At 43.8% G+C, this 26771-nt stretch overlaps 1 protein-coding gene across 1 annotated transcript in view; it reads left to right on the top strand.

The window, feature by feature from the left end:
- Mybpc1 (myosin binding protein C1) overlaps positions 1-11067 on the top strand; it is a 66277-nt gene extending 55210 nt beyond the window's left edge. The window contains exons 27-32 of the mRNA XM_042054262.1: positions 923-1118; positions 3112-3251; positions 6270-6429; positions 7065-7201; positions 9246-9432; positions 10949-11067. Coding sequence (XP_041910196.1) covers positions 923-1118; positions 3112-3251; positions 6270-6429; positions 7065-7201; positions 9246-9432; positions 10949-11067 — 939 coding nt within the window. The remainder of the gene's footprint in view (positions 1-922; positions 1119-3111; positions 3252-6269; positions 6430-7064; positions 7202-9245; positions 9433-10948) is intronic.
- The last annotated feature ends 15704 nt before the right edge of the window (positions 11068-26771 follow it).

Genomic DNA, 26771 nt, shown 5'->3' with positions numbered 1-26771 from the left:
TTGCTCATGACTGTACTTCCAGCACTCAGAAGGCTGAGGCAGGGGGACTGCTGTGAGTTTAAGGCAAATAACAAGACAGCTGGTCCACATCACAAGACCTATGTCAAATGAGCAACTGTGCCAGGCATGGAGGTGCATGCCCGTGATCTTTGTACTTAGGGGTCCAAGGCTAGCCTAGGCTACTCAGGGAGCTTGAAGCTAACTTGGGCTACATGAGACCCTGTCTCAAAAGTTAAAAACCCTGAAACTTACGCCTATGGATAAGATTATAATGTTATAATTTATTGTGTCAGCAGCTAGAGAGACTCTAGGCTGGACTGAGAGGGGCCACAGTGCAGAAGAAAATCATTACCCTTCAGCTGACACCACTAAACACACGTGCTGCCGGCAGAAGACTTTAGTCTTCATAACCGCTCTGTGAAGTGGACACTACTATTGTCCCTGTCTTACAGATTGAGAAACTGAGGCACAGAGATCTTAACGACTTTCCCAAGGTCACACCTTATCAAGTGGTCAGTAGTGCTGCACAGGTTCCAGGGTCCCAGAGCGTATGCTCTTGAACGCCGTCCTGCTGGCGTCTGAAAGATCTGCCTTTGAGAACTTTTTCTAGAGGTTTCTTAACTTTGAGGCTTTGGGCAAATAGATGAACCCCTCTTTCCAAATCAGTGGGGATAATGATACTTACCCATGTGTAGATTGCGGGGATAATGAAGGTCATATAGCCGACACACGGAAGGCAAGCAGCTGGAAGTGGTCTTGCTTGCCTAGTTTCACCCACCACCAGGTCAGGGTGTGGCATTTCCCATCATTGCCTAGGATAAGTTAGGCCATCGTCATTCTTGTGATGTTATGGGGAGAAAACAAACCAACCTCAAAAGACCATGTCATTTCTCCCCTTCAACCTTCCTGTCTTTCATTTTAGGGCAAACCAAGACCAGAACTGACCTGGAAGAAGGATGGTCAGGAAATCGATAAGAATCAAATAAACATTCGCAATTCGGAGACTGATACCATCATCTTCATTAGGAAAGCAGAAAGGAGCCACTCGGGCAAGTACGACCTGCAGGTCAAAGTGGACAAGTACGAGGAAAACGCCTCGATCGACATTCAGATTGTAGGTAGGTTTTGGGGTAGGAGCTAGAACATTCTGTCAAAGGAGGGTGGAGACTACTGGTCTTTGTCATTAGGGAAGAGATAGGAATGTGCGAAGTTTGTTCTACTCAAACATGTTTTTAAGATTAAAAAAGAGGGGCTGGAGAGATGGCTCAGAGGTTAAGAGCACAGCCTGCTCTTCCAAAGGTCCTGAGTTCAATTCCCAGCAACCACATGGTGGCTCACAACCATCTGTAATGGGGCCTGGTGCTCTCTTCTGGCCTGCAGTCATACACACAGACAGAATATTGTATATATAATTAATTAATTAATTTTTAAAAAAAGATTTAAAAAGAGATGCCAGGCAGTGGTGGTGCATGCCTTTAATCCCAGCACTCATCCGCCAAAGGCAGGAGGATCTCTGTGAGTTTGCGGCCAGCCTGTCACCCACTACAGAACAAGTTCCGGGACAGCCAGGGCTACATTGAGAGACCCTGTCTCAAAAACCAACCAACCAAAAATAAATAAGAAAATAAACAATTTGAAAAAAAATAAATAAGCAGCAAGAACAGTAAGATTTGTTAGTATTTCAAAATAACTCTTGCTGACTAAATGTCCTAACCTTGGGAGAACTAGGGACGTGTGTGCCAGAGAATACACGGACACACTTTCGGTGACACACTCCGTCTGTGTCGCTTTATGTCCAGTTCTCTCTGCGTCCACTCTCTAATTTCCTGATGATAAAGTATGGTTTATGCTGAAAAACCATAGCGGCTTCTAGACCATTTAAAACTCTCCTCACTACACCCAAAATTCACCAGCTTTACAGTCTGAATGGAGAGAGACGATGTCTTCCTACGGTAAAGAAACGTCAGCAAACAGTTAAACACAGGAAGCGATCACTTGTGTGAGCCAGTACTCATAGAAAGCTAATCAATAGGTTAGTTCTAGTTTTTGTTCAGAATTCGGGGGCAGAGTGGGCATCCTTATGCACAGCTCTCCGCCTGCCAGCGTAAACTTTTCTGTAATGTTTGCACTGTCAGTAAGTAAACTTAGGAGACTGGAGAGGTGGCTCAGAGGGCAAGAGCGTTTGCTTACGGGGCATGGGGACCTGACGCTGGATTCCAGCACCCACACCGCAAGCCAAGTGTGGCCCCGCGCACGCCTATAACCATGTGCTGTGGCTACTACCTGCCTGTCTAGCTGTAAACCAGTAGCTCCAAGTTCAGGGTTAGTCTCTACCTCAAAGAGGTAAGGGGGAGAGTGAGAGAGAACACGTGACACCCTCCTCAGCACTGTGTTTATCTCCCCACTCCTGACGTGTACATACACACACACACACATATGCCACTCACACACGTACACGGAAAGAATTTAAGAGTCCATCAGAGTGATGCCTGCCTGTGATCCCAGTGTGCAGAAGGCTAAGGCAGGGGAATTCTGAGTTTAATGTCTAATTAAAACACCAAACAATAAAAATTAGTTAATTAAGAGAAGCCTTGTTCTCAGTCATTTTTTATTCCAGTCAATTTGCTGGGACTTGAGGTTCTCTAACTAAAGCAGTGAATCTCAACCTTCCAAATGTTGTGACCTTTGATACAGCTCCTCATGTTGAGGTTAACTCCCCCCCACCATACAATTATTTTGTTGCTACTTCATAGCTGTAACTTCGTTACTGTAATGAATTGGGATGTAAATATCTGATATGTGCCCCCTGTGAAAGGGTCATTCCACCCACAAAGGGGTCGTGACCCACAGGTTGAGAACCATGGAGCTAAAGGCGATCCTTCCTCTGGGGAACTTGGAGTTCTCTAAACCAAGCACTGCTTTCCTCTTGCCAAACTTTAAGGGGTTTTCTAAGCTAGAAGGAGCGTGAGACCCTTGGCCCTGTCTGGGATGAAGGAAGCACAGGCCCTGTGCGGACCCCGTGACTGAGCCCATAAGAGGAAAGGGACGTGTTACGGTATCCTCATGTACCCGCTGTAGAGCTTACAGTGACGGCATGAATCCATCCTACAGACCGCCCAGGGCCACCCCAAGCTGTGACTATCGAAGATGTGTGGGGAGAGAACGTCGCTCTCACATGGACCCCACCCAAGGACGACGGCAATGCCGCCATCACAGGCTACACCATCCAGAAGGCCGACAAGAAGAGCATGGTGAGTCTGGCTTCTGATTCAACATCAGGAGCCAAGTCACACCCGTCAGAGGTAATGGGGATGCCGTGAGGTCTCGCTGGTGGAGCCTGTGGGGAGTGTGGAAGAGCCACGTGGCTGAGCCAGCAAGGTGGGGCCTTGCAAGCCACAGAGCTGAATTAAACCCCAGAGCTGTCACTTACGCCGTGTGTGCGTGAGCAGTCCCTTGACCTCCTTGGTCCCCATTTCCTTATCTTTAAAATGGAGGTACAGATACTTATCTTGCTTGGTTATTTAAAGCTAAAATGGTCTAATGCGGGTGGCGAAATGCAAACAGAATTCATTCTTCGTTCAATAAATATTCACCACGAAATGCTTTCTCTTTGGGAAATAAATGTCAAGTGGTATGTGCTTAAAACCAAAATTTTTAAAAATGGATAAACTTCAACTAGAAGAGAAAAATTTTGTTTTTTTGTTTTGTTTTGTTTTGTTTTTCGAGACAGGGTTTCTCTGCGGCTTTGGAGCCTGTCCTGGAACTAGCTCTTGTAGACCAGGCTGGTCTCGAACTCACAGAGATTCGCCTGCCTCTGCCTCCCGAGTGCTGGGATTAAAGGCATGCGCCACCGCCACCCAGCAAAAATTTTGAAAGTTACATCATGCGCTAAGTTTCTGAGAAAGAAACCAGCCTAATGTGCTCAAGATGCAACCCTGTGGGAGTAATGGCTTGTTATAATCTTTTATAGATGAGGAATTGGGGCTCCGAAAGAATCAATGACTTGATGAGGAGCAGAATGTTTGTGCTAATGCTGAATAAGAATCTATGTGCTAGACTCTCCCACTGCCCCACCTGTGAGAGAGTGGAAGAATGGGAGAATGTTTGGACACACATCGGAATGTTTGAACATTCGTCCTCATGATAAAACAGCCTAGTGAATGTCATTGCCATTTTGAGCTCAGCAAGAACTTGGGTCATGAGGTTATACAGGCTTCAGAGAAGGGGCCAGGGTGGAAAAGACAGTCACATTTCAAACTACTTCTTTCCCTAAACTGTTTTTTAGCATGGATATTTTTTCCCCTAAGTGCTACATAACAAAATAAGATTTGGCATTTCAAGTGACATTTTTCATCAAACTGAACGGCTGAAGAGCTAGCCCGATGGGTAGATGACCTTGTATGAAGGACTGAACAGCTCAGACTTGTCTTACACTGAGGATTTTCTTGGGTCTTGGTCCTGATACTGGCAGAGAATCCAGAGGCACCAGAGTCTCTACAGAGGGCCATTCTGCAGTCTGCACACAACCTCAGACAAACACGCTCACACAGCATGTTCTTAAGGATTTTTCTGCCAGTCCACGTGACCGAGTCTGCCTGGTGAGCTCTGACCCACCCCTGTGTTTCTCTTGAGTTTCAGCAACAACAGAACCAGGAACAAGAAGGTGTTAATTCTACCAATGCTTTTTCAAGAGAACAAGGTCACCCTGTCTCCTCGTGCCTGCAGATGCCAGTCTCCACCAAGTCCCCATGGCACTACCACCTTTGCTGGTTCTGTTCTGTGGGCCCGAACACTCACTTTTTTGATCTCTTACTGTGTGTTAAGCACAGTTGTAGCAGCTGAATAAAAAGAAAGAAAGGAAGAAAGAAAGAAAGAAAGATAATTCCCATGTTGGGGACACTCACACTCAAGGCAAGATGAAAGACAGAAAAACCAAATGATAAGCAAATATAAAAAAAGTTAGGATAAAGATTTACATAAAGAGTTTTGGGATATGAATGAACACGTAACTATGGGGTTTTTTGGTACTAAATTATTCAAAATTTATAGATAATAATAGCCTTGAAAATTCCCAAGGAAAATGCTTTTACTTTTGAAAGTATGTTTTTATTAGCAAATGCAGTTTTTCTATTTGGGAGACAGAGGCAGATGGATCTCTGTGAGTTCAAGGCCACCCTAGGCTACCCAAGATCAATGCAGAAACAGATCCAGGTGGTGGTGGCTCACACTTTTAATCCTAGTCCTAAGGAGTCACAAGCCTTTCATCCCAGCACTCGAGGGAATATAAAATGGGAGGAGAGAGAGGCTTAGTCTGCTTAGTTTGCGATCACCCAGCCTTGGTAGAGGTAAGACTTCTCTAGTGGCAGGCTGTTTTGCTTTTCTGGCCTTCAGATTGAGCCCCAATTTCTTTCTCTAGGTTTTTATTAATCATGCTACATTTGAAGCACAAAACCTATGTTGAATAGTGTGGTCTTCTACTGGCAACAGGGCAAGCTTTGAAATTCTATTTTGTAGCATGGTGAGGACAGAAATTTTAAAAGTGTTGTAATTTGTTCATTAACTTGTCCTTTAAATATTTAGTATTTGCTTTGTGTATTGAACCTACCAGGGGCCGGGGACTGCCATAGGCTCTGTGATGGGGGAAGAGAAAGCAGGCTTTTATGTCAAGGGTGTATCTACTGCAGTTGGGAGAACAAACAAGTAAAATGTGTGTGTGTGTGTGTGTGTGTGTGTGTGTGTGTGTGTGTGTGAATTTGACAAAGGGTATGAGGAACAGGCATCCAGGTTAAAGTCATAAACTGTGTCCAAAATGGCACAGAGAGCACAGCAGGAGAGCACAGCAGGAGAAGCAGACAGGGATAAAGTGATAGCTAGAATCACCTAAATTAATAAGTGAGGCAAAATTATTGGATACTATTAATTGTTCTCTAGTGGACTACCTTCAGCTAGTACTCTTAATAAATTATCGCGTACATTCAGTAATTATATTTTGTCCCACAAAAGACTGATAGATCAATGGGAGGATAAATAGATACCAGACATGATGCAGCTATGAAAAATATCAAGCTGGTGGCAGTAGGTGATATGAATCTAAAGTGTAAATGAAGACTAAATTGCAGACAACCGTAGATAAGTCATATAATATTAAATGTACATTGTCATCGCCTTCAGCCTAGAAATTAGTGCTGTTTTTCATTAATGGCACATTCTCTTTATTCCTCCAATCGATAGGTGATTTTCATCCAATAATCATCACTTTCCCTCCTCAGGAATGGTTCACCGTCATCGAGCACTACCACCGTACCAACGCCACCATCACCGAGCTGGTCATAGGGAACGAATACTACTTCCGGGTCTTCGCCGAAAACATGTGTGGCCTCAGCGAGGATGCCACGATGACAAAGGAGAGCGCCGTGATCGCCAAGGATGGTGAGCCGGGGGTGGACCGCCGCCTGGACACCTTGGTTGGCTCAATGGCAAAGGATGAGAGACGTGGAGAAAGGGGGTGACAGTGAGCATACCTGGGACGTCATGGCCACGGTAGTCCAGTGAAGTTTCAATTCTGTAGGTAATTGTTTTCTAGGGGAATTACACTAGTGTAGATTTTACCAATTCAGTTCATCCGTTTCTGGTCACAGGGTCTACACATGGAGGATGTCACACCGAGAGGGAACGTTTCTTGGTTCTCTGTTTATTGTTGACATCTTCAATGTAGCATTACCTGAGACTTGCTCTAAAGAAACGGGGAGCTAAGTCCTACCTTTTCATTCAGTTACTTTCTCTCAAGTTCTTCACTGCCATTCTCACGTTAGGACACACTTCTGACCAGGACACTCAGAATGACAACTACGTCCATTCAGGACCAGGTTTAGTATCTCCTGACCGCTTTGGCCTTGCACCTCAGGTGTGACTGGCTCATGTGTCCCCTGAGACTAAATGCCATATGGCATTTGCTTGTAGTTTTCTCAGCTGAAGGAAGTTTTACTCATGAGTAAAGGATGCCAAGAATAATAGATCTCAAGCCAACTTCTATTTTTAAACATTTTTCAATATTCATTTTTAAGGTAAAATCTACAAAAATCCCGTATATGAAGACTTTGATTTCACAGAGGCTCCCATGTTTACTCAGCCTCTGGTCAACACCTACGCCATCGCTGGTTACAATGCCACCCTGAACTGCAGCGTCCGAGGAAATCCTAAGGTACTGTGTTTTACTGTCAAATTACCTAAATTTAAGAATTGATTTCAAAATTTCTTTTATATTTGCCATGTCATAATGGAAAGTAAAAAAGGTAAAGCGGCCTTCCAACTTCTGCTTGTATCTTCCAAGGGTGGGAGGAGTGAAGAAAGGTGGGGATTGTGGGTAATTACAATATTCAACTTAGCAGAAACGAACACGGTGTGTGTCTTTATTAACTACTGGAGAGCGGCTAAAGAAACAGAACCACAGGGGAAAGGAGACGAGAGGTGAGAAGATGGGGTATTGTTTCACCTGGAAACGGAGGTGGTACTATTGACTCATCAACACACCTCACAGTCACAGAACTTCAGGGGTTGTTTTTAACATCTCAATGAAGACTTGGGAGCCAGATACCAGGGTGAAAGACTACTAGTCAGAGAGGCTGAGAAAGCACCCAGCTGGCGCTTCTCCTCAGCCAGTGTCCCAGAAAACCCCTTCTTCTGCCTCCTTTTCCAAATAACTCTCTCTTCAAACTCCTTGTCCCTCTTTTCCACGCAATGTCTGTCTATCTGTCCTTCTGACTCCATCTCGCTCTCTCTGTTTTTTTTTTTTCTTAATAATCCCATGTTCTCTTCCTCTCAACTGGTTGCTTGCTCCGCCTCTTGATTTATGGTTGACTGCATTTGCTCCTGTTTACAATATTCCAGCAGCAAGCTCTTGGATTAGATTACAGGTGTGTGCCAGGACTGAGCCACACCACAGAGACCAGTTTTTCCAGTAAATAAGGCATTTCGGGGGTTCACAGTGTGACCAAATCCTGCGACACTCAGGGCAGAATATCAAGTGTGCTCTGCTAAGGGCGCAGGGTGCTAGAACCAGGTGATCCCAATCCACTGGGGAGCTGGTGTTGAAACACAACAGTTAACAAATGTGGTCCATGGTGGCCTCCATCCCTGGGAGGCACCGAGAGAAAGCCCTCTCAAGTTCTGAAAACTCTGATAGGGTGAACTGCAGTAACCGCGGCACATGTCTTGCGCAGATGGGGAAGTCAAAGGGACGATCCAGCAGGGGCGTGGGGGAAGATATTGAATTCACGTGTAACTAGATGTGGTGTGGGCACTTCCACATGGGCATGAGGAAATGTCAACCCCGAGTTTAGAAGGAAGACCCAGGCTGTGGCTTTCAGCTGGGGAGTCTCAGCACAGAGGTGCTACCCTGCCCTTTAGAGCTCATGTTCTGGAAAGCAATAACATTGGGGAAGGACGGAAGCAACATGAGCCTGGGGGTGGTCTCGTTTGAAAGGTGGAAAGAGGGAGAGAACTGGGTAAAGCAGACAGCAGATGCTCTGACTCTCGGCTCTGAGGGAGACAAAGCAATAACTGCAGAGAAGGAGAGAGCATGTCAAGGGTGAGTATGTCTCCAGAGGGAAGGAGTAGGCGGGAAAGTGGGGGGGGTCAGGGACTGCAAATGCAGGTCAAGGGTCAAGGAGCACAGAACCACCGTCCTGGGTGGCTCGGTCTTTGCTGATCCTGTGTTACTCACAGCGCTCCTACCCCTGGATGAGGACTACTGGAGTCAGAGGGGAGGAGCTTGTTGAGAAGGCACGTGCAACCTGCAAAAAACTGGAGACTCTTTAGGGAAGGAGAAGACAATCAGATGATCCCGGCACCATTTGGGAATTCTCTGAAAAATGCCCAGTATATACACTCTGCTAGGAACTCATATCACAAACCTATAGATCAATTTTTAATATCCAGAAATAACTGAATAAAGAATGTGTATAGTCGAGGCACAATATGATTTGACGTGCACATTGCTTTCTCGCTAATGGAATAGAAGTTGAGGCAAACAGGACCTAAGTAGCTGTCTACACTTCTTAAAAGTCCTTTCTTTCTAATCCATACTTCAAATCCCATTACTGGGTCAGAGGGGCTCTTAATTTGCTAATACAAACACTGGGTCAGAGGGGCTCTTAATTTGCTAATAGGAACACTGGGTCAGAGGGGCTCTTCCTATGCTACATACAAACAGGTTTTGACTTGAGTTTCTTCAATCTGGCCTTCAGCCCAAAATCACCTGGATGAAAAACAAAGTGGCTATCGTGGATGACCCAAGATACAGGATGTTCAGCAACCAAGGAGTCTGTACCCTGGAGATCCGCAAGCCTAGCCCCTATGATGGAGGCACTTACTGCTGCAAAGCAGTCAACGACCTGGGGACCGTGGAGATCGAGTGCAAACTGGAGGTGAAAGGTACATCACCTAAGATCTTTTCTGTAGGCTTGCTTAAAGGGCGCGGGTGCGGCTTGCAGAAACTCTGACCGCAAATCCCAGCTACTTGGCAGGATGCTGTAACTGGGCAGGATCGGCGGGGAAGGGGCCGTCTGCTTGCTCACTCGTACCCTTTGTTAGGATACGTGACTATTTGGGTTAACTTGTTCTGGCATCTTAAAAATTCTTGTTAATGAAAGGAACATGGATTTCAGTGAAAGGGAGGTGGGCGGCGCTGTGGGAATGAAGGAAGTGAGAGCGGAGTCCTTCTGTGAACCGAAGCCTCGTGTAAGCGCTTATCTACCGAAACGCAGCTAAGCAGGTCATACTGTTGTAGTCATCTGAAACTTCATACACACGTGTACATACACACACATGTGCATAGAGAGCAGTACTGTTACTTTAGGGTCTGACATGTGTCGGATACAGCCTACCTGTGGTATAACATTACCAAAGAGTTTTTCTCTGTAGGCTGATATTCCATTTAAGAAATGTCACAACTAATGCAAACCAAGAAAAACACATAAGGATTTATTTAGGAGAAAAAAATCTTAACATAGATTGTCAACTTAATGATATTTCTTACGAATTGACAGTAGTTTATTCTAAAGTTTTTCTTAACAACCAAAACCTACCTTGGGACACCATGAGCTACCAGATATGACCCTAATGTGTTTTCTCTCGTTCTTTTATTTCTATCCTCTGATGACCAAAGTGCTTTATTTTCCCTGTCTGTCTATGACGAAGCAGTTACGACCTAAAAGTAGAAATGTTGGCTTTGTAAATATGTATTTTATAGTCATGATAAATGTCTAAGGTATTTTTAAAAGACACTTTTCCTCCTCTTTAGTTTGATAGTACATAAGACACGTCTTGATCAAGAACCTGCTCTTAACTTTTCTTTCTCTTATGAATTTTGTCGGCCCTCAGGTATACGGTAATCCAGATTGAGTGATAAATCTTCTATGTCATAAACATAGGCCTATGATATTCATTAAAAAACCTCCGCAGCTTACTATTGAGAAAGCCCTTCCAAACTTAACCGCCACACTTAGCTTTAAGTGATGATTTAGGCCTCTAGTTTAATGTTTCAACGTATTATTGGTAAATTTCTAACATGATCCAAAAAGCAAAATAAAAAAATTGTCATACAGTCATGCCTTGAAGATAACAATGATAAGGGCATAAAACGATAATGTCGTTACATGGTTCAATATTTGGAGCCTTCCACACAAATATGTAATATAATGCATGTGAATGTTACAGTTCTGAACTTACACCGAGGAAAATGTATTCTCTTGTAAACAAATCATGATGAGGTATCAACTCTGATTTCTCTCTTGGTAAAAGCTTTTGGTTCTAAAAGCGTAGCTGAGACTGCTTGTCGTCAGCTTGTTATCTGCTAAGGGGTTACTTAAAGTGAGTTAAGCTGCGTATTAAAGGGTAAGAATGTCAACTAAGCATAAATAAACACGGTACAAATATTCTAATTCTGCAGTGATATATCAAGGAGTAAATACCCCTGGACAGCCAGTCTCCCTGGAGGGGCAGCAACAGGTTCACGACGTCCCCACTCCCCTGGATATTTTGATTTTCCGTTCCATTCCTCTTACATGAAAATGCACTTTGCATGTAAAGCCTGAGCTTCTCGTTCGCTTTTGTGATTCTTAGACGCTCATGGCATACCACGCTTATGCCATGAGCGAGGAAGGCAAATTATCCGAGGATATTAACTAATGCAGAGCCAATACCTTTGATCAGCAGACAGACCAGCTGGCCCTATACACGTCAGAAAGTGGCACTTGAGGAAACCTTTGTTTAATGTATGGCTACCCAAAAGCCCTTTGGAAATAAGGACATTTACTTAATGTCTTTGCTTTTCAAGTGTATAATGATAGGTTGGTCCTTGAAGATAGTTTCCAGCCTGGGGAACTTATATTCATGACGGAATTCAGAAACTGAGCTCCTCCCACCTGCTAAGTTGTGAAGGGAGCTTGCTCTGTGTATTTTTGACAGAAGATACAGAGACGAATATAACATTCAGAGACTCTCCAATGTATGACTTTCCTATTGCAAATTCACTGGTAGAGTATCTAGCCTATTCATCTACTGGACAGTTTGGATATTCTGTGGTATCCAAATTATTCCATATGCGTATGAACAAAAGGAAGGAAAAGTCTAGGATCTGATGAAAAATGCATCACATATAAAAGTCTTATTGTATTTCCCACTCTCGCTTGGAAGATCTAGTTAAGAGTTCTCTGGGGCTAGGTACACAACCTGAACTAAACTCTGATGTAGACCTATGCTGAATGTATAGTATTTGCTTTCTGAATTTAGATTAATATCAGCACTAAAGAGAAAATAAAATACCAGCATTCTTCCTTTGAACTGTTGTAGGTCATAACGCAATCACTGTAACTTGAGGTGAAGACTTACTTAGACCAGTTCCATACAACCGGTCCCAGAGTATTATAAAATACACTAGCTTCATATTTATACCTGATAATTGCCTTTTGGAATTTCAACATATATATATGAACACTAACATTTTAAAATATCATCTATGTTTTTCTTTTGTTGAAAAACACGATATATATATGTTGTAGGGTATTTTTAAGCTAACAGTTTGGAATCTCTTACCATAAATATTCACAAGTCAGATTAGCTTTGCCACCTGTTCTAGCCAAGTGGTTATGCGTATTATTAATTTTACATGTATTAATGATCCTCTTGAAGTGACACCCTTCCCTCGATTTTTCCTTTGTCATTTACCCAACTAAGGATTAATGAGATCACCTGATCATAATCGTGACCGTAATTCCACCTCCAACACGCTCACCTTGGTTGTTAGCCCTGTATTAATGCTCACATCTTCTCTTTTTCTCTCTCTCTCTCTCTCTCTTCCTTAGTTGTAGCACAGTAAGGATTTTTGAATGTCTATTGTCACCTAAGGTAAGCTTTCATATGGTCTTAGCATATGAAGCTTATGAATGTCATAAGCCATACCAGGCCTGTGGAGTATGGCATGATTTTCATTTCATAATCCAATGAAATCAGGACCTACTAACTTGGTAGTTTTAATTTGTATGCCTGGGTCATGGAATTAACGTCTAATACTGATCCCTCGCCCCGTTTCTTCTTGACATGCAGCGAGTTTGTGGAATGTGGTAGAGCATGACTCCAAGGATGGGATGCCGATGAGATGAGTGGTACCCATGCATTCTGACTTCTTTGCATCAAGGAATGGACGTGTCTATAAGTGGCATCATTGCTGCCACTATGTGATGTGGTTGGTTGTTTTCTTTCTTATTGAGGAGAATGAGTTTCTCAGATTTGCATTAAAGAAGTTTTAAGATTGTTCCAACAGCATGCTGCTTTTGTTTGATCAAAGTGAAGCATCCATTTAAAGGGTAGTACAGGCTTCTGGTTTCGTGGGTTTTCTCTTAAGTGATCCTTCGGTTCTTTATATAGCAGGAGTTCAAAAGGTAGGTAAAAGAAACTAGTCGGCATTTCTCTCGCTTTCAGAAGGTATGGGCTCTAGTTTTGGCACAGTGTATCGATGGCCAAAGTTAAAGCAAACATTTTTCTTCTGCAATGTGCTTGAATCAGAAGATTCTGTGCTTAATTAAACAGAGCATTAAGGAATTAGGAAGTGGCTCTCCCCATGACCTGCAGCCATTCAGTCAGAAGCTGTACATCCTTCGCGGGGGATTCATAAACCCTCTCCAAGAGCAATGCACTCTCAAATCATTAGGAATTTAAGCCAAGGCTGCACAACAGTAGAGGGGATAAATTGCTATGGGTCCACCAGGGACTTGATCTGCTCCTGTTGTTGTTGAGATGCCAGCACTTTAAATCTGAATGTGCCGAAGCCAGGAGAAGATTCCCAGTGGGGACTGAGTGAGTGGAATAAGAACAGAACTGGCCCCATCAGCAGGCAGCTAGTCCAGGAGAGCTCTCTCCGTCATCTTTCGCGCGTGGATGTCTTTAACTTCCCCTTTCTCTGTTCTGTCTTCTCTAGGCGGGCTGTCCTTCTGCAGGCTCCTCCTGCAAGGCGTGCCTCCAAACATAATCGATTCCTATCTGCGGGACTTACAATCAAGCAATCCTGAAGAGTACTGAGAGCTGGGCCCTGCCTCTGTACACACCATGCTTTGAAATTTGGTTGAAAAGGAAAGCATTTTCTGGTTTTCTCATAGGCCCCCAAGTGTGGTCATTTCCTCTCCGCCTAACCTTGAAGAAAGGAAAAAGATTGTTTGCACAGATTGCTTGATTAAAAATAGCGAACGGAATCTCTTGCTGTCACACTTTGCTCACTATAGTCTTGCTCAGTTCGTCGTCATTTACTAAAAAGCCTACTGTAGAATAAGGGAGAGCCATTATCTCAGTTGATAACAGTGTCTCTAAATGCCTTTCTTTCCCAGAGTGAAAAAAATCACCACATAATTCACCATTAATGGAATCCTGAAAACCCATCTTTCTTAATTGACTTTTCACTGTGTGCTCCAGGTTAGCTTCAAACTCGTGGCAAGCCTCCTGCCACAGCCCCGAGTGCTGGGGACACAGGTGGGAAATACTAAAATGGCTTTAATAAATTTTTCTAGACCAAACTTGTTTCATACAGGCCGACCTGACACAAGAACCTAGACCCTCTTTCCCCATTTAAATTTGATAAAATGTGTTTTCACTTTACATTTTAGGCTTTTCTTTTTTTCAGAAAAAAAAAAGGAAACTATATCTAGTAAGTGGCCCAATCAATCTGCAGTACGTCAATCAATAGCACAGAATTTGCTTATACTTTTGGAGTCGGGTTCTCAGACAGAGCCGAGGCAAAAGTCTCAGGGCCAGGATGCTACCAAACTTTCCCATAACGTCCACTCTATTTGCCCAAGCAATTAGTCCTAGTGATAGTCAACCATTTTTAAAAATCTAGCTGTTGATAAATGTTTATATAACGATTCCATAGTCATGTTAGCAACTTCTTCACTCTTCCTGAGTTTTTGTCAAGAGGAAACTGTTTTATGGTCAGACTATGATGGCTTCCCTCTTTTTCTGTTCTGACCACTTGGTGATGTTGCCTTCCTGGGTATGAATATTTGTTACTAGCCTTGCTCTTATACCCCCAGTCACTCCAAAATAATAGTTGTCTCTCAGTCCCTTAGGCTCCAGAGGGTGTCTCTGGACTTCTTGTGGGTACCAAAACTTCCAGGTGTTCAAGTTCTCTATATTCAAAATCACGGTATTCACGTTAATCTACATGATTCTTCCTGTGTACTTCAAATCACCTCTGGACTTCTACAGTAAAAAGTAAGCCAAAAGGAGTATGCAAACACTAAGTATATAGTTGTTACACTATTGTTCAAGGAATCATGACGAGGGGCAGCAGATATCCAGCGGGATGGGGATAACAAGATACAGAATCTTGGGGATTGATGCATCTTCAAAATCTGTGAGCAGGGGTGCAACCGTCAGTGCATGCAAACCAAACTGGTTTCAGCTGGAAAATAAAAGGCCGGATGAAGTAGTAACTGGGAGCTGGGAGACAGTTAAAGCAAGCTTGCATTTGATCTTTGGGGGGACCTAGACAAAAATCCCAGGAAAGAACAGCAGGGAGCATAGCCAGACAAGACATTATTAGTCTACACCCAATATTAGTCTGATCTCTGGTGGATTGTCACACACATTGGTGATGGTCCGTTTTTCTGCAGCTGGGTTGTCAGCCCTTGATGTGCTTAACTTGGGGGTGATGCGTCCAGGTGTGCCTTAATAGTAGTGGGGGTGGTCAGGACAACAAGGTGCAGACCTTTCCAGTGTGGTCCCAGTTTCTTTGGGACCTAACATCCCAGCCTTTCGTTGAAGATAAAGGGGGACAGATCCTCTCCTGTAACTGCTTCTCAGCTGAGATGAAAATGTGGTCAGGGCCCATGAGGGCTGGAAAGGAGGGGATTCAGGGAAGTGGGGAGCATTCATCAGAAGCATCCAGCTGAAGAGACAGGGAGCAATCACATCAGCCAGAGTGACCACATTAGTTTTCAGCAAGTCCGGAGCAGTTTATGGTCTGCAGCTGATCTCTGGATGGTGTCTGTCAAGTGGAAATATCCTGGGACAGATATAGACTGGGGACAGACGTGAAAATTTAGGAAAATCTTACATTTAGAATAAGGAGTATGTGGGGCAGCTTAGGCCATTGACTGACAGGAGCGCTTATCTGGAGTCCATCTGAGCCGCAGCAGGTAGATCCATGCAATTCCCTGAAGTTTACATTTGAGTTTAAAATCTACAAAAAGCGATAAAATGCTTTAAATATATTAGCACTGCCACTGTTTAATCTTACAGAAATCTAAATTGTTGAAAAAGCAGTAGACCAGCACCTTGAGTCACGTGAAAATGGGGGCGGGGCTCAAAAATGATTTTGGATTAAAAGCATTAACACTCTTTTCTCTATCCAGAGGAGATATACTTTTAGTTCATACTTAGTAAACAACCAAAGGTTGCTATATTAAACTGCAAATACAATAGAAAATTAATGTCTCTTGGATAGCCAAAGAAGGAAGTTTTAAAATTTGATCTTGTGAATATAACAGTAGTCGGTGCTTTGCCAGAGTCAGATTAATAGTTTCATCAGAACTCCATTGATTAATATGCTAACACTGATTCTTTGAAGTCTTAACATCATATATCATCTCTAAATTTTTATTTATTTATTATTATTAAATTTGTTATGAATATAGTGTTCTGTCTGTATATATTCCTGCAGGCCAGAAGAGGGCACCAGATCTCATTAGAGATGGTTGTGAGCCACCATGTGGTTACTCGGAAAGAACTCAGGACCTCTGGGAGAGCTGCCAGTGCTCTTAACCTCTGAGCCATCTCTCCGGTCTTATTACTATGTTTTAGTTATTTTTCGCAGACCCTTACAACTTGCATAAACCTCAAACCTTTTCCTTTCCCCATTCAATCATTTACCACAAGACACAAATTTGAGAGCAGCCAGTGCAAAGCAAATTCTTTTAAATAGAGGAATGGCCACAAAAAAAAAAAAAGGTTATGATAAAGCCTGTTTTGTGAGCTTGCCTTTCTCACCTGGAGACCTAGTAGCTCTAGAAAAGCAAGTCCCGGTGTTCACAAATGCAATGCCTTGACCAGGCAGCAGCTGCTAAACTCTAGAGCTACGGTTAGCCCTCAACATCATCAGAGATCTGAGAAGGAAAATTCAAGCAGGAAGTACAAACCGGGTGGCCTCTTTATCAATGACATGACAGAGACTTCCCAGCTACCTGGATGATGACTCTATGACCCCAGTCACCTGGTCATGCTCAGTAATAACAACCGGAGGCAGAATGGCTTCAGTCTCCAGTGGCCACACAGGGCAGCATTAACTCTTTGCCTGCCATCTGCCTTTGTCTGCCAGACCCCAAAGATCTGAGACACTTTGCTGTGGTGAGGAACTTGGGAGACTGGCCTACCTCGGTGGGCGAGGCAAAGAGGGGCGGTGGGTTCTCTAATTATCCCACTGTCCACAGTCTGTCACACTGGGTCGTGAGGTGGGTGAGGCAGGGGACAGTTTTTCCCAGTTGTTGCCTTTACCACAATGCAGGTGGACTGGTCTTTCTTCTTTGGAGGAAATCTTAGGACTGCCGCTACAAGCTGGCATTTTGTCTATCATGGGAAGCCCTTTTCATTAAACACTTTAAGCGCCGTATTCAGCAGACCTCTGACAAGTTTTTGAGGGTCATCTATTAAGTTTATCTGGCTTTAAATAAACTTTGCTTGTTTTAGGCTTAACCTTGAAAACATATATAGAAGGGTAAATAAAGCTTTTCCCTGAGAACATCTGTTCTTAGCGTGACTATAAGCATAGTTCTGAGCACATTAAAGAATTTGTTCATTTATAATGTGACTATTAACCTGCATGTCCTAACGACAGCCTTAAAAATTACAATTCTTGAATTGAAGCTCTCTTTGTAACAAAATAAAACTTTAAATCATGAATGCAGCCCATAGAGAGAGTGGGAGTTCTGGAAAACCATACATAAAGTCCACAGAGAGATTGGGAACCTTACATTTTATTTTGATCCTCTCATAGTGCACCATTATAGAATATCACAGTTTCTTGGATGCCTCAGTTTATCAAAACAGCTAAAGCTTAATGAAGTTACATACATTTTCAGACTAATTTCTATTCACCTGTGTTTTGTTTCATCGAGACAGCTTCCTTTCTGGAGCTTTCCTACTCGGTTCGTCTCTGCAAGCATTTTCTGTCTTGACCGGTTAAATGGCCTTGTCAGGCCTAGTCCTCAGGGTCCTCGGCTGGGGTATTCTGTTAGCTCAGGTATGTGTCTGGCAATAGCCTTCTCTTTGAAGTGAAAATTAGAGTTGGCAAAATCTTTGCATATATCAAAAGTGGTGTCATTTGCAGACTCAATGAATTTTGAGAACTTTCGAGGACAAACATTTTGGTTTAACCCATGATGTCATCCTGAGATAAAGCTGACATCATTCTGAGATAGAGCGGACATCATCCTGAGAGAAAGCTGACATCATTCTGGGACAAAGCTGACATCATTCTGAGACAAAGCTGACATCATTCTGAGACAGACAAAGCTGACATCATTCTGAGACAAAGCTGACATCGTTTTGAGAAAAAGCTGACACCATTCTGAGAGAAAGCTGACAGACATCTAGAAGACCTGTTCTTTAGCTGTATTTTTAAAAGCAAAGAGTTACTGAACACAGTAAACAAACCACATTTATGCTGCTTTGATTGAGGAATAAAAGTTACATTTTTAAAAGTCATGGCCTTTTCAGGGTTGTCTCTCCCCCAAATAAAATTCTTGTTTCTCAGGCATTTTATCAAAGACCATTGCAAAGGTAAATTTGTAGAGTATTGCCTATATTCTCCCTGTATAAAGTTTTCTATTTGTATTTTTCCATTGCATATAAATGCATAAAGTATAGTTTTAATGTCCTAGTTATCAACCATAGGTTGCTTTTAAATCCTATTTTTTTATAAGCCTCTTTTTCGCGATTTTTGTCTTCATCCTTTTTTTGGTTTTTCGAGACAGGGTTTCTCTGTAACTTTGGGGCCTGCCCTGGAACTAGCTCTTGTAGACCAGGCTGGCCTCTAACTCACAGAGATCCTTCTGCCTCTGCCTCCTGAGCGCTGGAATAAAAGGTGTGTGCCATCACCACCTGGCCTCATCTGTTATTTTTAGTCTGTGGACAAGAATCACTACACAAAAATCCAGCCCAATCCAAAATATCTTGGAGACCCGCTGTTATTTTAAGAAATCCATTTTTTAAACAAGAGTTGAATACAGTATGCTGCAGTACATTAAGATTACCCATGTATAAATTTTCAACCATCAACTGTCTTGCTGTTAAGTTTTCAGTTAACATTTTGTTACCAATTTTACAAATCCTTAATCACACCCAATAAATGTTCAGATCTTGACGTACACAAAGTTTACATTATCGTTTTACAAATCTTGAGATGAGAGTCATACTTTAGCAAACGTTTTAGAGAATTAAATGACATCCTGAAAAGCCCAAGATGAGTGGCAATAATCCCATTGGGGACAGTCCGTTTTTCCTTGTTTCAGGTCTCTTCTCTCTGTCACATAGTCAGGGGGCCACGTGACACAGGGCAGAGATTTGGAGGAAACTTTCAAACAAGCATGCTTGGGTCTAGAGGTGGTGGTGGCGGGGGCTATAGCCCAATCCCAGAGCCATCTTTTCTTTGAAGTATAACAGCATATGACATTTTAATATTACTCATATCTAAAAGACACCAGAGTCCTGCTTCCGGGACTGTAGGAGGGACCAGAGTTAGCCGAGAACAAAGGCTTAGAGATAAGAAATGTGTGAGCCCTGGCTGCAGACAGAGGGCGCTGCAGGAGCGAGCGGAGAGCCCACCAGCCAGAGTGGCCTGTGTGCGCCGGCGCTGTAGCTCTGCTCTCCCGTTTTTCTCTGCTACCCTCTTAGCTCTCTCCCTCTCTCGCTCGGTTCTGCAACACCTGCAGAAAACTTACGGACACACCAGAAAGCACAACTCCACCAAACAGTAAAAAAGACAGGACAGTCACACAGTCAGTGGGGACCGCACAAAAACAAATATTTGGTGGCCACCTTCATTTACAGGTCAAGCAGCAGATTTCCATCTAGGCTTTTCCGACAAGGGCCAGCAGTGTTCCCACCGACTCGGGAATTAATGCTGCATCCAGCCTTTCCACTAGTCCCACAGATGCGGACTACAGACAAACAGGACCCTTACCTACACCTCCGGAGGTTTTCTGATGCCTCTTTTCCCGCAATCTAGGCATTGAGAACCTGCTCCAAACACTAGACCTGTCCAATTTCTCGCCTTCCAGGACTCGAGGAGCCTCCAGGGTCCCAAGAACAGTTAGAAAAAGAAGGTGGATCTGGTTGAATGGCTAAATCCCAGACAAGCCCCAAACGTTATGGGTATGACGTCCTTCTTCACTAGATATTCACCAGTCTGGCCATGTTTGTGGCTGTGTTTTGTTTTGTTTTGTTTTTTAAGACATGATTTGTCTTTGTAGCCCTGGCTGTCCTGGAACTCACTCATAGACCAGGCTGGCCTCAGACTCAGAGATCCACCACCTGTTTCTGATTCCCGAGGGCTGGGATTAAAAGGTGTGCCACCATGACTGAATTTTAACAAAGGGGGCTCTTATTCGTGTACAGATGCCAGGTCTACACCTGGGACTTAATTCAGTGCCCAGTCTCCTCAGTCAGGGGCTTTTAAAGGCAAAGAACACAGTGACATTCTGTCTATGCACAAGCAGGTCATCTTGTGCAAAGCAAGCGTCTGCTCACAGAAGCAGAAACGGTATTGTTAAGGTTGTACAAAACTAGACGATTACAAAAATGAACCCTTAGCAGCCCTTCCTATTTGGAAGTCCAATTTTGCTTCATAGTTCTCTTAATAAGCCCAGTAATTTTAATCATTTAAACATAAAGTTAGCCATCAGCATAAGGGAAAGCTATCTGAGCATTAGAGACAAAAATATTTTGTACAAACGACGGCTGACTCATTTATAAACACATGAAGACTAGAACTGCTTGTGTGCACCAACGAAATGACAATATAGCCAGGGGGAGCAGAGTGTCCCTGCCTGCTGGCTCAGCACAATAGCTCAGCTGGCTGACTCCTGCTGACCAACTTCATGGTCAAGTCTCAGAAGCCCAGCTATACACAGCTGAGAAGTGATTGCAAGGCTTTCTCCCCATTTCCTTCTCCGCTCATGACTTAGCCTTCTTAATTATATCTTACACTCGGCATTTCTATGATCTTTCCTCATACAAACAGTACTTAGACTCTGCAAAGCTCCAAGGAAGAGAAAGGCTATTAGGAAACTCTCTGAAGGGCAAAAAGCATCCGAAGCTGTCACTGCCACCAGCTTTTCTGTAACTTCCTTGTAGTTAGGTTTGAGTGTCACCCCACTGAAGAAAAATCGTGTACTATGGGAATTTACGAATTACAAATTGGGCGGGGGAGGGCCAATAATTTAATTTATTAACGTGATTTGATAATGTAATTTATACATCTGTTAGAATCACTGCACAGGACAGGATATGTTACTTTAGTTTCCTTTTCTTTCTTTTTTTTTTTTTTTTTTGTGGTTTTTGGAGACAGGGTTTCTCTGTGTAGCCCTGGCTGTCCTGGAACTCTCTGTAGACCAGGCTGGCCTCGAACTCACAGAGATCTACCTGCCTCTGCTTCCCAAGTGCTGGGATTAAAGGCGTGCACCACTCCGTTATTTTTCTATAGCAAATGTGACCCTGAATTCCCTAGCAACTAGGGAGATTGACTGAAAAAGCCTCTGTCCCGTGTGGCGATTGTAAGGATAAAGGGCCCGAAAAGGTACCTCTGGGTCCCTGCCGAGGTGAGCCGCTAAGAGATCACACACCGATCTAGTGCAAGGGGTTTAATTGCAGGAGGGAGGAGAGGGTGGAAGACTGTCTGGGAGTAGGGACATGAGCGAGACAGACAAAATGGGAGACACAGAAAACGAAGAAGACAGAGAAGGCAGGAGATGGAGGGAAGGAACAAAGCAGCGATCTGAGTGGTTTGGACCTTTAAGGGGGCGCCTGTCACCACTGCTCTAAGCAAAACGTGTCGCTCCAGAGGGGCCGCCTGGTGACCCCTGTTGTTGCAGCAAATGCAGCTGCGGGGTGGGGGTGGAGCGCCACATTTTCAACGGAGATAAAGCCAAGAGTCCTCTGGTCAACTGTGCTCTTTCCTGGTGCTTGGGGAAAGAGCAAAGGAAAGGCCTCTGGTCTTCAGCCCACTCAGACGATGGCATGGTTTGTACAAAAACAGGTGATTCGAAGAACTGTGGAACTCGGCTATTTTGGCTTCCAAGGCTGAAGTTTGCCTATTGTATTAGGATGCCCAGAGAAACAGAACCAACACGAGGTAGATTATTAGATTAGATAGACAGATAAGTGATTGAATTCTAGGAAGAGATTGGGTCCAAAGGTATTGGTTGTGAATTATGGAGACTGGGCACCCGTAGTTTTCCAGTGAACACCTGGTAAAGTCGGTAGTAGAGCTGAACCCCTAAGAATCAGAATGCTGATGGTATAAATTGCACCCTGGGCTGGAGAGCTTGAGAGTTAGGAACGCCTAGAGCCCTCGGTTTACTGGATAATGTCCAACCACATTGAGAAGGCAGGCTATCAGCTTTACCCGGCCTATCCATTCAAATACTAAGTTTTTTTTTTAAAAAATTATTTTTAGTTTTTTGAGACAGGGCTTCTCTGTGTAGTGTTGGTACACAGAGACGAGCTGACCTTGAAATCATAGAGATCTTCCTGCCTCTGCCCTCTGAGTGCTGGGGATTAAAGGTGTGCTCCACCACGGCACCGCTTCAAAATCTTTTAAAAGCACCATAAGTGTGGTTTAAGCATCTATGTGGCATTCTGTTGCCCATTCCCATGACTGCATAAAACCGACTGCTGTGCCATTTCACATGCTAACCATGTGTGTTCCTTGGGAAAGATTTGGACGGGTCTCCTGCTAGAATTTGGCAGGAAGGATCTCAGCATTTTCTAGAGTTTCACTCTGGGATCCTCAATTTTAGTTTTCTCCACAAGCCAGGGAGCCCATGCATCCATGCAGACATTCCCACTTGCAGAATGGCTTGGTTCTCACGCCTCCCTGTCTTATAGTTGCATCCAGGTCTATTTCTAGGGTCTTTTCTCTGCATCCAAATGCCCACAGAAGCACCTTGTAGCCAATATAAGCACCCCAAGGCCAAAAGCTTGATCTACAGTCTCCTGTGTGCCAGGAAGCTGGGGAGAGAGAGGGGACTAGAGTTTGGCCATGCAACTAGGGTGCCTAGGACCTCTCGGAGTAGGCCTACTTGTATTGGTTGTCTAAAAGAAACTACCCTTAGTTTTGTGGGTCCCAACTAATTGCTATTCTTCCACCCGATATTCAGGTTACTGCTACAAGAATTTATGAAGTCCTTTATAATTAAATGTTGATAAAAGATTAGACTGGAGAAGCAAATCCAGGGACACAACCTGTTACCCTGGCTCTAAGGGTTGTCTTTACTCTCTTAAAGTCACTTGGCCATATTTCTGTGTTCCCAAGGGCATTGGCCCGAGGGAGGTTACAAGTGGCAAAATACCAGAACAGATGTATAATGAGCACTCAAAGCTGGCTTGGGCATTTATAGTGGTATTTATTTGTGTTTTAATAAATAAAGTTTGCCTGAAGGTCAGTGCAAAGTAGCCACACTAGTCAGCCATACAGGCCAGGCAGTGGTGGCACACGCCTTTAATCCCAGCAGCCACACTAGTTAGCTATAGAGGCTGGGCGGTGGTGGTGCATGCCAATAATCCCAGCTCTAGAGAGGAATATAAGACAGGTCTCATGCTCAGTCTCATTCTGAGGATTTCTGGAGGCAGGATCGGCATTTCAGCCTGAGGTAGAGATAAGAGCCAGTGACTGGCTGCTTTGCTTTTCTGATCTTCAAGTTGAACCCCAATATCTGTCTCTGGGGTTTTATTATGTGTGCTACAGGCACTGAGTGACTCATTAAGAATCCAGTCTTGCCCTCATTCGGCTCATTCAGCATATCTACTGTTTCTCCTGAGCAACAGTGACAGTCCCTCTGTCTTCTGACAGGTGCTATGGTAGCTCCCTAAGACAAAAAAAATCACTCCTGTCTTGTTTCTTCAACTCATTCCAACCTTGGGGCCCAGGAAACATCTTAAAAAATATCTCATACATGCTGGTTTAAAATTTTAAAGTTTAAAAAACTTTTAAATTAATTGTTTTTTTAATTAAAAAAGAATAAGCAGAGTTCATCCACAGCACCATGGCAAGGAAAGGAAGCCACTCTTTCTAAGTTGTAAGGCAACCTTCTTCGAGAATTATGACAAAGGGCCACTGGAAGCGAGCCATGTTTCAAAAGAAAGAAAACATCATGTGGCCATCTGGAATATTCCAGGGATGAAGGAGCCAAGAAGTGTCCCCCTGCAGGCTCCAGGGTGACGCGCCTCTCCCAGCCTGTTACCAGGGTGTCTGCTGGGGTCACTATGAATTCACTTCCTATTCCTGCAATTGGAGGTGCCATTGGAAGACAGTTGCGGTGACCGTGGGGGTTACAGGAGATCCCTTTAGCGGGGGCTGTTTATATGCTCCTTCAGCAGAAGCCATCTGTGGTGACCTGAGCTTTCCCGAGACATCTCATGCTTCCCAGTCCTCCTCGTGACAAACACCAACTGCAGCCAAACTCAGCCCTCCGCAATTACTCCTTTAAGGAGTTAAGCACCAAGAGATGGAGCAGGAGCATGTGACATAAGGGGACTTGGTCCCAGCCAGGACCTAGGAGCACTACCCAGCCGAAGGAGGAGGGGCAGACAGAGCACTACCCAGCAGAAGGAGGAGGGGCAGACAGATTAACACTCGATTATTTGTACAGAGGGAAGGGCAGTCAGAAGTCGCCACAGCAATGAAGCCAGAAATGACGTTAGCAGGCAAGGAACTAGAGGAGGAAGCAAGGGGGAAAAGAAAGGGGCTCTTGTTTACCTGCCTTTCAAGCATTAACCTAGCCAGGGCTTCTTAACCCTTCCCAGCATAGCACAATTCTTTGGGGAAGTAAAGGGAACCGTGGGAGAAAGCTGGAGGAAGTGAAGCCTCAGTATGAAGCCCCATCCTCACGCTTTCTAGTCGGGACAGATTACCAACAGCATATGCACGTCTTTTCCTATTAAAACATTTACCATCACAGACATTCAAATTGATGTTAGCTTCTTCGGCCATACTGTCAGGATGCTGAGGGTTTCCTACCTGAGGGGTATGGTGTTGCCTCAGGAAAGCTCTAGACACCAGCATAACCTACAAAAGTAGGCAGCCATTGCTCTACAGCAGATTGCATAATTGTCTTTTAAATATATGTAAAATAAAAACTACAGAACAAAATATAAAAATTTAAATACCTAGCTTTCTTCTATCTAGACCTTTGTCTAAAAAGCATCACTGTTGGGAAAAAATAGAGTCCAGTTTTTCTATCTTTCAATTACCCTAGTAGTTGTTTCTCTCTCTCTCTCTCTCTCTCTCTCTCTCTCTCTCTCTCTCTCTCTCTCTCAATCCACTTCCAGCTGGGGCTCAAGGGAGTTGCTCAGAGTGGTGTCTGCACTCCAGGCTTCTAAGGCTATGTGCATAGACCCCTTATTACTCAAAGGGTGATTTGATGACTCCACCTGGGAGCGTCTAAAAAATTGATATTCTCAACTTCTTCCCCAGGCTTACAAATTTACAAATCTGTGTTTCAGTGAGATCCCTAATGACATCTATGCACATTCATGTGTGTGTCGTGTGTGTGTGTGTGTGTGTGTGTGTGTGTGTGTGTGTGCAGGTATTCATGGAACCCAAAAGAGAGTGTCTCAGGCTGCTGGCTGAAATTACAGGGATTTATGAGGCACCCAACCTGGGTGCAGGGTCTCTGGAGGAGCAGCAAGGGCTCTTAACAGCTGATCCATCTCTCTAGCACCCACTCCCCTTCTTAAAGGAAGCTTCAGGTAAACACATCCCCTTGTCTTGTTACTTTTCAGATTACTGTCACAAGACGCCTGAGGGAAGGGACCTAAGGTGCGAGAGAGGATTTCTTCTGGCTCCTGGGCCCCCTCATGGCTGGGAGCATGTTGTGAAGGCTCTTTAGACCTCAGGGGAGCAGAAAACTGTCTTCTGACTGGAACGGGAAGTGCATGCAGCTTTCAAAGCCCAAGTACAGGGACTGATTCCTGTTAAGTAGACCACACTGCCCAAAGGTTACACAACCTCCCAGAACAGTGCCACCAGTTGGGGATCAAGGGCCCCAAAATAAGTCTTTGGGGCACAGTGTAGACTTAGACCACAACACCCCTCCAGATAATGACCCAGATCCACCTCCAAAGGTGGCTCGACCCATCTTTCCTAAATCCCCAAGCAGTAGGCAGGGTTTTAGGCAAAGTTGCTGAAAAAGAAATCTTTGAGGAAGGAGCTTCCTTTACAGTTCCTCAAATCATACTAAGGAAAACATTTTAACCCAGTACAATGTGGGATGAGGAAAGAATCATTAAAAAAAGAAAAAGGACTGAGGTTATAAGATAGATAAGGGCTAATCACTGTGTCCAGGGAAGACCAGTTTCTTTAACCTTCAATTGTGTTTGCAATTTCAGATAAAAAGCACAATTACCACATCTCAGGGATTCGGTTGTGAAATTCAGTTTCGTTTTTCTTTTTCTTTCTTTTTCCTTTCTGATCTTGAGCCGGACACTAAGCATTTCTAGAGAGGGGAACAAAGGTTTCAGCTGATTTATTATGGAACACAGCATATCTATATATTTTGTTAGATACTATAGTTACATAAAATGTGAACTTTAGGATCTCAAAGTACAAAAGAATCAAGGCAGATCCACATAAATGTGATAAAAGCAAGTGTTTATGGGCTTGGAATGATGTCTCAATGGTTAAGAGGACTTGCTGTTCTTTCGGGAGATCTGGGTTCAGTTCCCAAAGCACCTATAGCAGTCTACAGTCTAATTTAACACCAGGAGATTCAACACCACTGTCTGGCCTCCCGGGGCATCGGGCATGCGCGTGTTACACATACAGATATGCAAGCAAATCCTCAAATGCATAAAGGAAAAATAAAATCTTAAACAAAAAAAACCAAGTGTTCACACAATAGAATCTTGTAATCATAATAGTCCAGTCAGTATGGTGAACATGAATATTTTGCAAGTCTAGACAACCAATTCCTTTTTTTTGTTTTGTTTTGTTTTTTGTTTTTTTGTTT

This window comes from Arvicola amphibius, chromosome 17, assembly GCF_903992535.2.
Source record: "Arvicola amphibius chromosome 17, mArvAmp1.2, whole genome shotgun sequence".
In the NCBI taxonomy this organism is placed as follows: domain Eukaryota; kingdom Metazoa; phylum Chordata; class Mammalia; order Rodentia; family Cricetidae; genus Arvicola; species Arvicola amphibius.
The sequence above is the reverse complement of the archived record's forward strand: the minus strand, read 5'-3'. Positions and strand labels throughout refer to the sequence as shown.